This window comes from Trachurus japonicus, chromosome 9 (assembly GCF_045865225.1).
Source record: "Trachurus japonicus isolate A0001 chromosome 9, Traja_1.0".
Taxonomy (NCBI): Eukaryota; Metazoa; Chordata; class Actinopteri; order Carangiformes; family Carangidae; genus Trachurus; species Trachurus japonicus.
Window position 1 is genome coordinate 8963653 of NC_140915.1, and position 18999 is coordinate 8982651.

Consider the following 18999-nt stretch of genomic DNA (forward strand, 5'->3'; position numbering starts at 1 on the left):
AATTAATAAACTCTGTCTATACGTTGAAGACAGTGAAGGCATCAGGCTTGACTTTTGAGAACACAATAGTAGGATAGAAACCGCACATCCAAAGTATTACAGGTGCAGGACTAACAAACAAACAGACTTTTTGAAAAAGGGTGAAGTCTGCACACTGTTGTAGCACCTCAAATGTTTATTGTAGACTATAAGATCTTATATCCTACAATAAACATATCAGGCTTGACTTTAACATTACTTTCCAAACTTTGTAAAACGTTGTTGCTCTGTGTTTGTTGTCTGACGATGGATCGGCCTCACTATCCGATGCCCCATCTGTTATTTATTTAGTCAATATCTGGGCAGATATCTGATCTTAATGTTGGATTGGTGCATCCCTAGTAAAAAAACAAAAACAAAGGGTCACACATTTGGATTCCACCAATGCATCGGCTGAACATTGGTCTTAGCCGATATTCGCCTCGTTCGCTGACATTGGCCAACGGAAAACACTGTATCAGGTGGCAGATTGTGCTGACTCGGAGGAGGAGCCTGTTTTTTTTCTTCTCATTTTTAGGGGGATGTGACTTTGTTAAAGTCAAGTGAGCAAAAATGCCGGTTGTGTACGAGGAGGAATGAAGATATGTAATGACGGTACCAGCATCGACCAAATTGTTACTTTAACCATCGGTAACAGCCCAGAATTTCGCAATCGGTGCATCCCTGGTTCCACAGGTTTTTTGGCACACAGAGTCAAAACCAGACAAGGAAACAATTGTGCATGTGCAACGGTTGTTTTTTTTAAATCCAGTGAAATGAAGCCGAGCTTCAGACCGTCTCTTCCTCTCCACCGTGACCTGTTATTGTTGCAGGACGCCTGAAGTTTCAAGTCTCTGTTTTGCAACGCACAACTGTCAGGAAAAGATGCCGGTGCTGATTCAATGAACTGATAAAGCTCAGAGGAATATGATTCAAATTGTTTCAGAACCAGTTCTCAAATCCCATCTCTATTTCTAATCCTCATCAAGACTAAGGTGTGCAGCGCTCTGTGTGGATGGTTGTGCACCCGCAAATTTGTTGTGTTTCACATGACAAACTCCTCCGACCGGGAAAGGGCACGAACTTTGCATGCGCTCCTCCAAAGCTAGACTAAAGGGAGAAGAAGTATAATAGGAGCGAATCACATGTCTGCAGCAGGCCGTGTGAATGTCCCCTTCCCTGGCGCTGGGTATGCAGCGAGCTGTCTGCTTTCATAGGTCAACTGCAGGACAAAGAAAGAAAGAGAGAGACCAGCTTTAAATTCAGCAAGGTCTAAACCTGTTTGGTTATATTAAGACACAGACACACACACACACACACACACACACACACACAAACACACCAAAACAAATCACAAAGCTGCTGGAGATAACAGAGCTTCGTGTGGAAGCTGTTTCAGGAGGCTACATTTCTAAATTCGTCACAAATTTTCCGTCCGTCTGATCCGTGTCCAGCTTCCTGCAGGAGCGTCCACTCGCTCCGATGAGATGGTTTCACACAGCGGAGGAGCGCTGCCTTGCCAAAGGTGTGGGCATCTTGTTGTTTTTCCTGGCTGTGTTTCATTAAAAATGGATCACGCTCATTTAGGAAAGGAACACATGAAGTGAAAACAGCATCCATATCCAGCCTCGCCTCCTCAAACAGAAGGAGAAGAAAATACTCATCCTAACGTTTAATACTGATAACGAGGCTTCTGTACACTCTGTTTTCTCCATCTCTACCGTTCATTTAAAGGGATAGTTCAACATTTTAGCAAATTGGCCCATTGCCATAATCCCTATAGTCTTAGCAGTAGGTTGGTTACCTTTATTTGTCGGTGCAAGCTATTTTTAGAACGGCGGAGCAGAGCCGTGAGCTGCTCAGAGCTACGCTACGGAGGCTCATGGGATTTCTTGGTTTCCCTCATTAAACTCATCAAATACACAATCCAACAACAGGGACAGTTTTTCATCAAGCAGTCTCTGCATTTCCCTCTAAAACAACTCTGTCTGGTAACGTTGTGTTATTATCTCATAGCGTGGTGAATGTGCAGGTCACAACTTGTCCACCAGAGTGTTGTGGAGTTGTTGGATTGTGTATTTGATGAGTTTGATGTGGGAAACCAAGAAATCCCAATAGCCTCCGTAGCGTAGCTCTGAGCAGCTTGCGGCTCTGCTCCACCGTTCTAAAAATAGCTTGCACCGACAATTAAAGGTAACAAACCTACTGCTATGACTACAGGGATTATGGCAATGGGCCAATTTGCCAAAATGTTAAACTATCCCTTTAACAGATGGAGACCAATGAGAGCAGACAGGGAGCTTTTATCCTCTGCCCATGTTTGTGGGTTTGTACCTTCTTTTTTTTTCTTTCCCCTACATGCGAGCTCGGCGCTCCGTTGTTGCTATTTGGAGCATCGAACCCTTTGTTTTCACACTCGACTGCATAGATAAGAGCCACCAGCTCCTCTGAGGCGACGCTTCAGCAGGCAGCTCTTATAGGTGGAGCTCACACTAACACTCCTGTACCCTCCTCATCTGAGCCATAGCTGCACACAGACAGCAATACAAGCGTCAAAATTCATTTTCCACGTCTCTTGACTTTCTTTTTTTTTTTTAACTTCCACTTAAAGAGAGGGAGGCGCCCGCAAACAGATGAGTCTCGTCTCGGGACCCGCTGGTGTTGTTGGTTTGGTGACGTCCTCCTTCCTCTCTGCTTACCAAGTAGGTGGAGTGAGTGAGTTGTAATCCTGCGCTTGTCTGCGGATCGCCTCCCTCCCTCCAGCTCGGCCTTATGCTGAGTCGTACGACATGTGTTTGACCCAGTTTGCGGTCCCGGCCCTGCTGGGCTCCGGCTCTACCATTCTTCTTCTTCTTCTTCCTCCTCTTCTGGCCCGGGCCCGGCCCCCCTCTCTCTCCTCTCTCTCCGGTCTGCTGCTTCAGTGACTCTGTCTGTGCGGTACAGCGAGGCCAACAGTCAGCATTGTTCACAGATAAATGCTGGCTTTGATCTGATCTGGTCTGGTCTGCCTCAGGGATACGTTACAGTGCAGAAAAACACACCAACAACAACAACAACACAGTATGGTGGAGTGTATCAGCTTGAACGCAGCTCACAGGATAATTAATTATCTGGAAGATGAAATAAAAAGTCATTACAGCAGGGACGGAGCGTGCAAACTCTGCAGACTGCTCTGCTCTGAGTGTCGCAGTTTGTTCTGTAAACTAGAATAATACAGTGTTTGTTTTGGCGTTTGTGTTTCACAGACAACACAGAAAACTCTCCTGGGTGCACGTGTGTGACGTAGGTGAGGTGTGTGTTTGTGTGTCTGTAGCAGGAGAGAGCCGAACAACCCACAGTGGTTGTGATTTCCACCTTTTGGTACGGAAATTTAATTTGAATGCGGGCGGATTTGATCAGGACTGTTGGGATTTTATACACTTAAAGAGTCAGAATTAGCATATTATGATGTTATGAAGTGCGTTGTCGTTTTTCAAAATATTAAGATTTATATAACCCTTTACTATTGCTGCACATGCACAATTTCCAATGTAACGTTGGGTTTAGACGGTGTGTAATCTTGGTTTAACATTCAAATAAATACCTTTTTTATATACATCAAAACAAATGAAGGGTTTCACAGTTTAAATAAAACGTTTAAACTCTTTGTTCTGTCAGGTTGTATGTTGACCAGATCCTAGATGACTGTGATTATCTGTTATCTCAACTAAAATACCAACATAACCAACATTTCATCACAGATCTTTCAAAATAAGAGCCCAGGCTTTTCCCCTCGAGATATTTTGTTTGTTAAATCAATCACCAGCTGAGTTTGATCAGACGGATCTTAATGCAGCTCCTCTCCCTGATGTAACTACATGACAGTAGATACCAGCTGCACTGTTATTTGCCCCCTGAAGCTCCGTAAGCCGGAGATTACTTTTTATTTTAACACTGTGATAGTTTCTAGCAGAAAAAAATGGGAGTGAGTGGGAAACCCTGATTTCTAAGGGTGTGTTCAGACATGTGGCTCGTTTGCTTTTGATTCAGGGGCTAAAACGATGCAGTTGTTGTACGGTATGTTTCTTTTTGGTGGATTTAAGCCAATCGGTCCAAAGTTGTAAACAAATGACATGTGCGAACCAACTCTTCTCTCATTGGTCAGAAATATGACCCAGAGGGAGGAGGGGGAGGTTACCTGGGAAAAACAACAAGCATGGAATAGAGGTCTGAACGGGCCTGGAAATTAAAACCTGAACCGTGGTTGAAGCCCGGACCCGATCCAAGTCATTTGTCTGTATTATGGGCTGGTCAATGGTTGAGAACCATTGAACATCAGCAGCGTGTTACGTGTTGTGTCAGTCGCTGAGTCGCTAACGTTCTCACTACAAACGAATGGAAACAAACTGAGACCAGACCATCCAGTTTTCTTGGGAATCTCGGCTTGCTTGTTTTATCCCTCATCTGAGTGTGATCGCTGTGTTCACATCTGAACCAAATGGACCGATCTTTGGTCGGCAAAAGCTCATGTTTCAGAAACATCGGCTTGAACCAGGTCTGAATTCACCCCAAGTTTGCTGTTGGTGTTTTCAGGCCTGTCTGGAAATATCTAGTTATTCATTATCATTCAGTTCTGGCTGCAACTAACAATTATTTTGGTTGTAAACGATTATCTTTCCAATTAGTTGACTAATAGAATCTGTTTAGACTTTGGTTTTACCTCATATTCTCAGAGCAAATTAAAAACCCACCAATGAAACATGTATTTGTAACATAACTGTATTTTTAAATATTTACCCTAATGAAACTGAATGAAAAATAAGTCAAAGAAAGGGACAACGAGGAGTTTCGGAAAGCAAAGTGTTTTCACACTACATTTCCCATGAGCTTCTGCGCGCACGGTGAAATTCTTGGACCGGCGCAAGACGAAGCGAAAACATTTGCCAAGAATGTTTTCATTGATCAAGAATTAAAATCAGAGGTTGGAAGACGATCGGATACCGTCGTAGTTCCGACCATAAACGATGCCAACTAGCGATCCGGCCGCGTTATTCCAATGACCCGCCAGGCAGCGTCCGCGAAACTGAAAGTAGGAAATGCTGGGCGAGTCGACCACTAAATAATAATAACAAAATAACTATAAAGACAAAACGATATATTTATTGAAAATGGGCCCATTAACAAGTGGGTAACGTAGATTCATCCACATTAATATGAGACTCTTTTATAACCAAAAGCAAACTCCTCAAGGGTCCGTTTAAATAAATAACACAATATTAAAGTGCAAGTTGTGATTAAACAAAAACATAATGTACAAATATATTATATTATATTCTTCTGTGGTGCATGCTAGTAGCGTAGCACCCACATGTTTTCAGGCAGGAGGATTGTTCAGGTTCTGTTTTTTATATTTCTCCAAGCTTCGCTGAGATTCTCTCACTGAGACTTTCCAAACACAAAACCAAGTGTGTGAAAAATCCTCTTGCTCTTGCTGCTTTCTGTGCGATTCCTAATTCCTCCTGGTTCATAGTGAAACTTGCAGCTTTAAATTCAGGAAGCTGGATATTTTTAACCCGGCCACAGGCCAAACAACCAATCAACCAGCCAGCCAGCCAACCGTTTGTTTCTGCTGCTTCTGGTTTCTCACTTTTTCTTTTTCTTTTTTTTTTTGACATCCAGCTAGATTTTCTCCTTGACTGGCAGATTTTCAACAAGCTTGTCTGTGTCTCAGCCGGAGTTTCCAGTTTAGCCAACAGCTGAGGACGGGCTTTTCTGCTGATGCTGCTCAGGCTACATCTTGATCGCTTTATAACCCCACTGCTGGTGCGCTGGCTTTGCCAAATGTGCAGTAGATCTGTGGCTTTTTTTTTTTCTTTCTCCAAAGCCTCCGACCAGCTAAATATATACACACACATACAGTATATGGACTTGGTTTGTTTTAGTGCTGCTGCCTGTGGCCTGCCCATCCACTCACTGGGTGATTCAGTTTGTTTTATTTATGATAAGCACCGTCATGTGGGTTGGGTGGATTATTAAATGATATAAATGAGACGCCAGAGCCAAACATAGTGCAAACGTCAACACAAAGAGGCGAAGGAGAGAGCTGATGCCGAGAATATCTCTGTTATCTCTTCAATACTGTGCCATATAATGATAGTGATCAACCTTTTCCTTCTACAGACGTTTGATAAGGCCTACTGTGGATCAATAAATGGGTCATATTAAAGGCTCCTTACTTTATATATATGTCGTTTTCCAGCTCCTGTCTGGAGCTCTGTAACAACAGGTTGGTGCCGGCCAATCAGAATAGAGGAGGCTCTGAGCCTCTCTTCTGATTGGCTGACTGTTTTCTAAACGATTCAATAAAAACAGAGCAGATTTCAGAATAAAATACTCAGAGAAACCAAATCCTGTAAGTTGTTGGAAGGTGGGTCCAGGTGAGGGGGCGGGGCTTTGGGTGACTGCTTAGTTGTGACATCACAAAGTGACAGGAAGTCCTGACGGCTGGTTTTAAGGCTCAGTTTCTGAATACAGGCTGTGTGCATTTCTCTGTGGACTGAGGCTTTGATACTTTCACAGTGTTAATATAGAACCTAGAGCTGCTTTGTAATCACACTACACATGGACATCTACCTTTACTGTATGGAGCTTTAATACAAACATCTACCTTTATACTGTATGGAGGTTTTATACACTTGTTTTTTGTCAGTTTTAATGATTTACCCTGATAGAAAATCAATTGTCACTCAGAGGTGACTACCTTTTTTGAACCATAATGTCCCTGTTGAACTTTTTTTTTTCAGTACATCCTACAACTTTTCCTTTATTGTGTAATATCCTGTTCTGGCTACAACAAATTGCTGACTCAGGTTCTATATCAGGAGCTGTTTCCATGTAAAGACAACATTTTTTTTTGTGGGTCAGCTTATTCTATAAATGCAGTTTGCATATTTTTTTTCTAACGGTGTTTGTTGATAATCGTTATCTCAGTTGACTTCCATCCCAACAGACTGAACAAACCTTTGCCACATTAACAGCGGTCACTGTAAACGCCCATGTCCCGCTGCACAGCTGCCTCCACAGCGATAGTGCAGAAATGTACAGTACATTGTGCATAACTTTCTTTCTTTTCTTTTTTTTTTTTGGTTCCAACTTCATTTAAGTTTAGATTTAAAGCCACGGGTTAATCACTCGCCTTTGTAACTTCCTGTGGCTGAAAAAACTTGATGTTCTGAACTCACTTCCTCTTATAAGTAGAGGAAAAAGAGAAGCAGCGGTGTGTTATCAGTCACTATAGAGAATATTTTTAACTTTAAACAACTTGAACATGATGATGTACGATGTCCTTCACGTTTTTCCAATTTGAACTTCCTTATATATTTTTTTTTTACATTTTATTCTTTCTTTGCTGCAAAGATTGAATTCATCTGTACAGAAATCTGTCAAGTTCAACTTAGTTCATAATAAGCGAGAATGCAATAAAGCATGTGACTGTTGAAATGTATCAGCTGCAGCAGAAAGCCTGGATGTATGCCGTTGGTTTGGGAGGTTACACAGTGTCAGGTTTTCTCTGGTGTCTTATCTCAGACGGGCAGAGCGGCTGCTTAATAAGAGCTGAACTCTGTGTGTGTGTGTGTGGGTGTGTGTGTGCATCGCTGCCAACACAGGCTGCTTTGTAAATGTCAAACCCTTCAGCCTTTCAGGTCTTTGTCTCTTTTGATCTCCATCATGTGTCGTAAATCGTCCCACCTGTGAAATTCCCACTTCTCAAACCGATGGGGGAAGAGGTTGAAAGCACAGATGTAACCGAACTCAAACCATGATTCACGGCTGCGTTGGTAGTTTTTTTTTTTACTTTTGATTTCTTCCTTTTGGGATTAGATTAGATTAGATTAGAAAACTTTATTGATCCCCAAGGGGAAACTGCTTTGCCACCCAATAAAAACACAAACATCCACTTAACAAACAATACAAACATTTCCATACCATTGCACAAAACTTATCAACATGATTGGATACTTCATACAACAGAGTAGGCTGCTCAAAGCAAGTGATTTAAGTTGATATTAATATAGGCAAGGATAAATAAATAAATATAAGATTGTGGTTGGGTTTGGTTGAGAGTCCTAAGGTCCTTAATGACGATGCTTCAAATTCTAGAAACCTTTTAGATGCACATTTTTATCGAGGTTGCATTGGTTCGTTGGGGGCCAGAGGTATCCCAGAATGCATTTTGCACCAAATAGCAGTAAGGGCAGAGAATCTGAACCAGCAAATATCAGAACTGTTACTATCATTTAACTTGATGTTTTCTCAGCTTAGACACTGAGTCAGTTTATATACAAATAACATCTGTTTTTGGAAATCTGGACTGAGAAACTGTCATCTCTCTGTGTGATGCTGCTCTGGCAAATTACTGGTGGTTAATATATGATTATAAAGTCCTTTTTGGAAGAGAAATGCATGTGTAATGTGTTGCTGCTTGTTAGTGTGAGAAGAAGGAACTAAAAATAACAAACACATTTCAATAAAATGAATATATACAGATGAATTTTGCATTTTATTGTAAAACACATAACTAGTGTCTGGGAAAAGTGTTCAACAACTAAACTTCACTGGATTCATATCAGATTTTATTAGATTTTCAATATACTATATAATAAATTGGACATGAAGTGTATATGTTTCTACACTATGTCCTTTACTTTTTTTTTTACACAATCTCTTTGTGTACATGTGAGTTTACATCAGGCATGGGCAAACTAAGGGCCATGTGGCAAATTAGAGACCGCAAACTTTGAAACTGGATGTAATCTGAATGTAAGATTTCTTTTACATTTAAGTAATATTAGTGCACACAAACATTCTCCGTACACCTGACACTGGCCCAGCCCACCCGCCAAATTTTACAACTCATTGTGGCCCACCTGGTTGGCTCAGGTACAGGTGTGTTTTAGTGTCGGACCAATTTGATCTCTGGATGTGGTGTTCGCTGGCTTTGCATGTTGGGTAAGTGTCCAGACACCAACCAGGTGAATGTGTTGAAAGGGATAGTTCAACATTTTGGCAAATAACCCCTATGGTCATAGCAGTAGGTTCGTTACCTTTACTTGTCGGTGCAAGCTATTTTTAGAACGGCGGAGCAGAACCGTGAGCTGCTCAGAGCTACGCTACGGAGGCTCATGGGATTTCTTGGTTTCCCTCATCCCTCACCGTTATTATCTCATAGCGTGGTGAATGTGCAGGTCACAACTTGTCCACCAGAGCGTTTTGGAGTTGTTGGATTGTGTATTTGATGAGTTTGATGAGGGGAAACCAAGAAATCCCCATGAGCCTCCGTAGCGTAGCTCTGAGCAGCTCACGGCTCTGCTCCGCCGTTCTAAAAACAGCTTGCACCGACAATTGACCTATGGCTAAGCCACGCCCCCAAACACGATGAGCCAATCACAGTGCGCATAGCTAGCCCATACACTCGGACATTCTCTGCTTCCACGTCAATTGAAATGCATTGCAGTTACTCAGTTTTCATTCGTTTTTATGTTTTTTCTTGACATTTTCAGTTTAAAATGGTCAAACGGTGTGCATGGGGTACATGCAACTCTGACACTAGGTATCCCGAGAGGCTGGGCGACGGGGTGGATTTTTTTAACCCTTTCCCAAGCCACATCTCAACTGAGAGAAGTGTCTACTCTGGATAAAGTTATGCAGTAGACCACAACACCAACTAAACGTGGATAAACTTAACAAGGATGTCTACATCTGTTCTAAGTTAAGTCAACAACGTATTTGAGGCAACATATTGTCAGAGATGTTTGGATGTTAGCCAGTATCACAACTAAGCATAAAGCCCGCTAGCTTAATGCTAACGTATAATGCAAAACTCCATAGACAGGCTAACAGAAGTTAGCCCGTCGCTATCGGCGTTTCGCGGCAAACGGCAGCCATAGCAGTAAAGTTAAGTTAAGTTTTGGTGACTTCGAGATGATATTTAATCTTTCTGTCTCCAAAAACCATCAATTGCCTCCTGTGAAATGTCTCCTACTGTGACAGCTGCCATAGCAACTGTCACTGAATGTTGACTGTTTGTCCGAGTGAGTGGAGGGGGCGGGGCTTAGCCATAGGTCAATTAAAGGTAACGAACCTACTGCTATGACTATAGGGATTATGGCAACGGGCCAATTTGCCAAAATGTTAAACTATCCCTTTAACAAGTCATGGTAAAAAATGAATATGTGCACTCACTTTAGATTTAGTTTGACTGCACCTAATCAGATGGACTGTAAGTGCATCAGTTTAGATGTGAGTTCACCCGGAGGCCAGAAGCTGCTGCTCGCTGTGTGGGGCTGAGAGGCAGAACCAGTTAGCAAAGCCTTCAGTTCAGTCTGGAGTAATTCTGTTAGTTTGTGCAGACGACGCCACGTTCCTGCAAATCAGGACGTTCCTCTGTCTCCTCCTGTGGCCATTACGCTGCTCTTCTTCACGTCCTCGCCGCCGTCTTTTATGACGGTTCTTAGAGAGGGAAAAAAAACCCCGGCAGGGACAACGGGGAGAGTCGGCGCTGGCTGGCGGTGAGGTTGTTGAGATGCCGGTCATGAAAAGGAAAACGTCAGACCTTGAACATGAGAAGACCGGACAGAAGAGGACGAACGAACGGCCGGTGGAGTTGACTGACGTCTGGTGTCGGGCTGAATATTGAATCGAATCTGTGGATTTATGACCGATGGCAGGTGGAAGGGAGCGACAGTGAATAACACTTCATCATGGCTGCTGCTAGTGGGAGGGATACATGAGGCAGCAAGAGAACGTTTTGTCCTTTAAGTTGAAGCAGGAAAAATGGTTCAATGTGAGGATTTGAGCCGGTTTGACAACAAGGACGACCGAGTCAGAACATCTCACAGAGGTCAAGGAGTCAGGGCTCATTGATCCAACAGACCAGCTACTGTTGCTAAAGCTGCTGAAGAAGTTCATGCTGGTTCTGATAGAAAGCTGTCTGAACACACATTGCATCGCAGTTTGTTGTGTATTTGGCAGCAAAATGGACCAACACAATATAAAGATGCACACTGTAGGAACTTTGACTTTTACTCTGTGCTGATGCAACAGTCCAAAAATGTCCCAAAATAAGCGCCATTCAAAAAAAACAACAACAAAAAAGCAGCTTTATTTCTAACGCCTCTACACAGCCAGAAAAAAGAAAGAATAAGTCAGTAAAAGACGTATGAAAATTTGACAGATGGCTAGGCGATTTTGTGACGATTGAAAAACAACATAAATTTAAGTTTTTTTTTAGTTACTGTAAATATTCAAATTATATTCACATTTTTAATATTTCTTTGTTTTATTTTGTTTTTAGCTCATTATACACACCTATACCAGCTTATTAGTACGTTCCACGTCCACTAAAGGGCATTCCAATTCTGTTATGTAACATTTGCAACACACTTAAGTTTTACCAACTCAATATTAAACCTCAAGAAGGGAAATCTAAATATTCTAAGTAGTGGTGCAACAGATCGCAGTTGATCCCTGATCAGCAAGTGGTCCACGGATCGATCGATTAAAAAAAATCTGTGTGTAGTGTGGGAACACATAGGCGCACCGTATAAACAGGCAATTAAAAGAAAACTGCTCGTAAATTTGAGGCTGCAGGTCTACAGTACGTGGCGCATAACAACAACAAAATTGTTTGTTTTATCAACATGTTTACTACCCCGAATGTCATGACACATGATGAGTTTGGATTTAATTTGCGTCGTTGCGGAAGCCACACGTTCAAACCTCAGTTTCCACCTTCGAATGTTCTCATTTTTTAAATAATTTGAATTCTGTTCGAATAGCGAAGTTCGAAGACGGGTGAGTTCAAGGATGGTTCCTGTAAAGATTCATTCATTTCATTCATTCATTCATTCATTCATTCATTCATTCATTCATTCATTCATTCGTTCCTACCCCTCTACCATTACAATACCAGTCTCCCACAGTGGAAATGCGGCTTCAGACAGGTGGTCATAATGTTATGGCTGATCACTGCAATATGATAAAACAAGGTTTTCTAACTATTTCACTCACTGAACTTCAATCCTTCCTTGGCACAAACCAGTCGTCACATTGGTTCATTGATTGACACATGATATCGATAGGAACAGAACCGTAGGAGCAGGAAACGAACACAGCAGCAGCAGCAGCAGCAGCAGCACCGGGCGCCGTCCTCCTTGCTCACATGATTCAGAAGTCTTGTTTTGTTTTGGCAGCAGACGACTTTAGCAGCACCGAGCTTCTCCAACCAAGTGCCAACCATTGTGATATGACAACAACCCAATCAAATCCATCATATACAGCCAACAGATGGAGACGCTTGCCAAGAGTGAATGAGCCGGCTCAGAGGGGCTCTTACCCCGAGGCTGGCTGGTCTGGGTCCAGATTTGTTTAAAGAGGGATATTTTCCTTGTGCTGTTTTACCGGCTGGTGTCGGGGAAACATGGAGCACAGGGGTTCACCCTGAAAACCAACAAAAAACACACATATCTCTGAGTGTGTGGCGACACCTACATGGAGTGTGTGAGAAATCAACAATTACATTTAACATACAGTAATTCAAAGTTATTCAGTTGTAACATCACAGTACCAGAGCGATTATTCAGTTGAGGCAGAGATATCGAGCTTTAGACTAATTCTACATCAACGCAAGCAAATGTAAAGAAATTCAAGTCAATCAATCAAACTTTATTTATAGAGCACTTTACATGCAGAGGGAAGGAACACAAAGTGCTTTACAGAAGATCACAATAGACAAAACAAAACATCTCCCACATACTCACAGACATACACACTCATGCAGAATTAAAAACACAGAGGAAACACTAGAGAAGAGGATAAATATAATAAAAATAAAAAGTAGAAATAAATATTTAAACAAGTGTTTAGGTCATAAAAGGATGGAAACAATAACATGAAATAATAAAGAATAGATAAATATATAAAGAGGGAATAAAATGGTAAATTAAATATATATTAGACAATAAAAAACAATTCAAAACAAGAGATGGCAATAAAAAATAGTATTTATCTATAAAGAAAAATGTAATCTATAAAAATTCAGTGAGGCCACCACCAGACTACAGCGGCCTTGAGTGTTTATCCGTCCTTTTAAATCTGACACAGACTCATTCATCAAAAAGTGCATTAGAAGCAACAAAAGTGCTTTAATCAGGAAGTAGAAATACTTTTTATCTGCTTTGGAAATAAATAAAGATACGTAATAATGCACAGTATCAACAATAACATTTGTTTCCCTGTTGGTAACAAAATAAATATCATAGTCATTGGTTTTGACACATTGTTAGCTCAGAGTGTTGCATTCATGGTCTGTACTACTGTAGGAATTTCAACGGTTGGAGGCATAATGAAGTGTGTGTGGACAGGAGAGGAAGTGACACAGTGACCGAGTGAAACTAACTGCACCATTGAGCCGGTATCGATCCTGCGATCCTGCAGCGTCGGTCGCGTTATTCAGTTCATTAATACCCATTTTAAGGTTTGTTTGACTGTGACTGTCAAAACAAACTCTTATATTTGAAGCTTTTTGTTTGCTACTGCTCAGATTAAGTTCCACATTATTTAATCATCAAATTAAAACCTGCTTTTTTCAAGCGTCTCGTTGCATCGTTTCATTGCATTTATTTAGTTAGTTAGAAGAAGGACTGTCATGTCATGTCTGCCGACCGTCCACACAGTTTCACCTGTTATAGTATCAAAACCTCTTCAGCTCCATGTGATTTCAAAAGTAGGTCAAGCTTGCAGCTGGTGAAAGAGTCCAGTGGTCGGAGTAATGGCACCGACATCATCATCATCATCATCATCATCACAGGTGTAAACACAGCGCTGCCTGAGCGTGAATCTGTACGATCCAGAAAACCAGAGCTGAGGTTCAAACGTTTTGTTTTTCACGTCGTGTAAAAGCAAAAACAAAGTTGTTGTTTTCTCCCACGCCCCCTGAAGGCTCCATCATCATCATACTGTATGGTGGGGCCTCGGCCACCACCAGTGTCTCCTCCGGTCGGCTGGCTCTGTTTTTATCAGCGGATGTTTATCTGTGTCGTACGTGGGCTTCTGCTGCTCGGTCTCCTAGCAACCGTCCTAAAAAGATGGTCTGCAGAGAGAAGCGTGTGTAGAAACCACAACCGAGCTGTCGACTGGAGGGAAGAGAAACGGTTCAGAGGAGAAAACACCTGAGTCACCGAGGCAGGAAGCTGCTCCATCATCATCATCATCATCGTCGTCATCACAACAGCTGCCTTTGTCCAGTTCATGAGCTGATTCTGATTCTGATACCTGTAACCTATAACAGTTATTGATCCCTGATGTGAAGAACTGATCGTCTCAGTGTCTCCGTCTGTCAGCACGTTTTGCAGTCACAGCTTCATCCAGCTTTGCTCAAAATTCAATTTTGGCGTCTAATCCGACTTCTGTCCTTGTCCCGGTTCACATGCAACAGAGAATAACTGACGGTGTCTCCTCCTCCTCAGGTGGTGATGTGCGTCGTTGCAGCAGGTTCATACAGCACCTTGTCCTGTTGACTTTTCTGTCACCGAGTAAAAAAACTGAATATAAACAACTTAATAACCTTAATAAATTCTCAACTACAGTCTCCAACAAGATGCCGATCTGGGCCGGATTCAGGCTGAGAATAGGAGACAAATGACACTCCACAGGCTTCATTTATCTCTCTGTCTCTTTTTTTTTTTTTTTTTAAATAAAAACACAACCTCTCGCTGGTCGCACTGTGTAAAATGCACTGATTCGGCGCTTCTCTGCTCCACTTTGTGTCGTCTCTACTGGTGTGGAGCAGTGCACATGCATTGTCCAGTTTCAGTCTGATTAAGGCGTAGATATGCAGAAGAAAATTGATTTCCAATGACATTATTTGGGTGTCTTAATCGGAGTCGGACTAACGCGTTTACATGCACTCAGTTGTCCAGTTCTAGTCGGATCAAAGGCAATCATTTGCTTTTTTCAAGTGTCATGTAAATGTACTGTGTGTCGGTCGATGAAAAACTATTTTTGTGTCTTTAAACTTCCCAATTTGATTCGTTATTGATTCATTTAGAGATATTTCAGTTTTAACACCAATTTCCTTGGTTATGAAAAAGATTTTCACAAAACTAATGTTGCAAATTGTACAAAGCTGGAATTCTCTAACCTGGTGTTTTATTAAAATATTCATGTTTCCCTTAAATTGACTGAAAAGCAAATGACCCAGTCCAGAAGTCAACAGTGCATTGGTGCAATGCAAAGATCAATCTAAAGATTTTATAAATCGATATCGGATCTTCCAAATGAAGATCAATATGAATTGGAAAAAAACTATTTTTTTTCAACCCAGCCCTATCTGTGTTGCTGTTCATTCAGTTTGTGGTTTGACTGAAAACAACGTGTTTCATTATCCATCAGAGGATTTTCACCTTCTTTCTACTCTTTTAATTATTTTATTGCCATTTTCCCCAAGAGTTTACTGCAGGAGTTATTAATTGGTATTTGTTCGAACTGTATTTGAGTGTTCTTTGCAGAAATGTGTGTGAAATATCGTCTGATTTATAGAATATTGGGAGGTTTTACTCCCTAATATTGGTGTCAGGATTGGCCCCAAAAATCCCACTTTGCTTGGGCCATACTGTATGTATGTGTATATAATATATTTTTCCAAGAGTTGACTGCAGTGCTGCACTGAAGCCATTTTGAATAATGAAAGTTATTTATTGTTACAATGATGATGAGTGTTATTAATCCTCCCCCTCCCCCCTCCTCCCCCCACAGGGCTGCCTTTGCCCTGACAAAGCCGCTCAAGATGAACATGGTGAAGCGGATCATGGGGCGGCCGCGGCAGGAGGAGTGCAGCCCCCAGGACAACGCCCTGGGCCTGATGCACCTGCGGCGCCTGTTCTCCGAGCTGTGCCACCCTCCGCGCCACATGACCCAGAAGGAGCAGGAGGAGAAGCTCTACATGATGCTGCCTGTGTTTAACAGGGTGAGTGGAGTTCCTCTGTGTGTGTGTGTGGACCGGGAGTCAGATCCTGTGGTCAACGGCTCATTTCCATACTACACCTGGCCGCTCGGCTCACAGACTGTGTGATTGTGCAGCTGCAGTTAGATGGGATGGAAATCACCGTGGTTACCTCACCTGTGCAGCAGGTGTGACCTCGTCTGTCACATATATGAGTCAGCCTGTAACGATATGCGTATCCAAACTAACATCAAAACACTCTAACCCACGAACCTGAGTCGCCGTTTGAAATGGCACAACAAATAAAATACACAAAGAGTTAAACAGTAATTCACATCATATAGATATATTCATACCTATACATAAAGTGCAGTAATGTCAGCGTGAATTCTATAAAGTGCCGGGTATAAAGTGCCAGTTTTTAAAGTGCAAGTGCAAGTTTAAGTAGATGAAGTGCATGGATAAATGGATGGATCCAAATGCGATGGCCCTTCGCAGTGGGTATATAAGTCCCATTCTCACACACATACATATAAAGACAATGTCGACAGTGCAATATAGAAAAATAAGGCAAGTGCAGTGCGTGCATACATACGTATATGTAGGTGTGCACTGCAAAATAACAACAGCAAAAGCCAATATAGAAAAATATAGAAAAAAATAAACTCTGTGACTAGACTCGTGGCTCTATCGTCGATTGACAGGAGTTGACTGTAGGTTGACCTAGAATTAAACTCTCTGGTGACAAAGTGACTATTGTGTAATGCACACACACACCTGGTGCACACAGGTGTGTGTGTGTGTGTCAACGCTGTGTTTATTGGAGAAGCCACAGACTGCAACAAGATAAAGCAGTGAAGTCACAGCTGTCAGAGGAAGATACCAACACTAACGTCATTTGAGACAAATTATGGAGCGTGAGATATTTTTACTGTTGAACTGTTTCAACAGATTTAAAATCTTTTTTATCCACAAGCCAAGGGTGATTCTACTTACAGTAAATTGTTGAACCAGTGCTCATTTATTTTCACAGGAGGAATCCTTCTTTTTAACTGCTTAATCATTTACTATAAGAAAAAATCTAAATATATTGACATGGCAAGGTGACGTCTTGAAACCACAGTTAAACCACATCAATATATAAATAGAACATCTGATTGATTAAAGGGGAAGTTTTGTGAGAAGAGCCACAGATTCATGTCAGATACCTTCGTGTATGTGTGAATTCACCGGGGGAAGCAGAGGACGGAGGAGTGAGTCTCTCCTCTGTTTGCCTCGCTGTGTTGTGCAGCTTTGCAGCAGCAGCTCTGTGGAGTGTCCTCCTCAGACTGGAGTGTCTCACCGAGGGTCTCTTGACTTGCCGGCTAATTACCCAGCGCCGGCTGTGATTCACTCGCTGGTGGCGTCATTCATGTCACAACTCAAAAGTAGTAGTAGCACTCTCAGTGCAGCGGGGCTCTAGCCTCCAGCCTCCAACCTCCAGCTTCCAGCTTCCAACTTTTAACCTCCAGCCTCCAGCTTTTAAAGGGATAGTTCAACATTTTGGCAAATTGGCCCATTGCCATAATCCCTATAGTCATAGCAGTAGGTTTGTTACCTTTATTTGTCGGTGTAAGCTATTTTTAGAACGGCGGAGCAGAGCCATGAGCTGCTCAGAGCTGCTATGGAGGCTAAAGGAATTTCTTGGTTTCCCTCATCAAACTCATCAAATACAAAGTCCCAAAACTCCAAAACGCTCTGGTGGACAAGTTGTGACCTGCACATTCACCACGCTATGAGATAATAATGGAACGTTACGAAACAGAGCCGTTTTTGAGGTAAATACAGAGTCTGCTTGCTGAAAAACTGTCCCTGAAGGCAACCTGCATCAGCGGTTTTGCATGAATTTACCTCTAAAACAACTCTGCCTGGTAACGTTGTGTTATTATCTCATAGCGTGGTGAATGTGCAGGTCACAACTTGTCCACCAGAGCGTTTTGGAGTTGTTGGATTGTGTATTTGATGAGTTTGATGAGGGAAACCAAGAAATCCCATGAGCCTCCGTAGTGTAGCTCTGAGCAGCTCACGGCTCTGCTCCACCGTTCTAAAAATAGCTTGCACCAACAATTAAAGGTAACAAACCTACTGCTATGACTATAGGGATTATGGCAATGGGGCAGTTTGCCAAAATGTTGAACTATCCCTTAAACCTCCAGCCTCCAGCTTCCAACCTCCAGGCTTCAGGTCTTCTTTACTGTGACATCTTCTGGATAAATAAATACACGATGAGCCCCACTGGCGGATAAAGTGCTGTGTATCTTTGTCCAGCTCCGCTCAGAGGCTCCGGCTGCAGTCTGCACTGTGACTGTAACATCACAACCTGCCAGGAAACACATAAATAAATTACCCGGTGTCCCTCCACCTCGACGCATCCTGCTGGTCCCGGCCTGATGAGATTACAGCTTTTTACGGGATTTAATAGCGAATAATGACCAGTTTATTACATGTTCTTTCCATTAGAATAAACGTCCACGGTCATTTAAAACCTGCGTTAATGTTTCCTCTTTGTAATCCAGGGTGACGTCTGGTGGATTTTTACTTCTTTAAATTCTTTCTGTATTTTGTTTGATTCAAAAAAACATTTGCTGTGTTTGTTTGCTTTGCTGCAGGTCTTTGGGAACGCTCCACCCAGCACCATGACAGAGAAGTTCGCCGACCTGCTGCAGTTCACCACCCAGGTCTCGCGACTCATGGTGACGGAAATCAGACGAAGAGCCTCCAACAAGTCGACAGGTGAGTCAGCTGACGGAGCAGAAAAGTCTGCAGATTATCCCTTTATAACATCTCTGGCACTGCTGCACTGGTTATTCCCCCATAACCACTTTCCTCCTCAGTTCCTTTCATTATGATCGATTTGAATGATTTTTGTGCAGGTAAACTCACGATGCTATGCTTTTTATTGGTTAAAGGGATAGTTCACCCAAAATTCAAATTTCACTCATTATCTACTCACCCTCATGTCG

At 42.2% G+C, this 18999-nt stretch overlaps 1 protein-coding gene across 11 annotated transcripts in view; it reads left to right on the forward strand.

Moving 5' to 3' along the window:
- wdfy3 (WD repeat and FYVE domain containing 3) overlaps positions 1-18999 on the forward strand; it is a 170857-nt gene that overhangs the window by 21377 nt on the left and 130481 nt on the right. For all 11 annotated transcript variants that reach the window (XM_085785866.1, XM_085785864.1, XM_085785867.1 and 8 more), the window contains exons 2-3: positions 15811-16021; positions 18646-18769. In XM_085785866.1, the coding sequence (XP_085641992.1) occupies positions 15811-16021; positions 18646-18769 (335 nt within the window). The remainder of the gene's footprint in view (positions 1-15810; positions 16022-18645; positions 18770-18999) is intronic.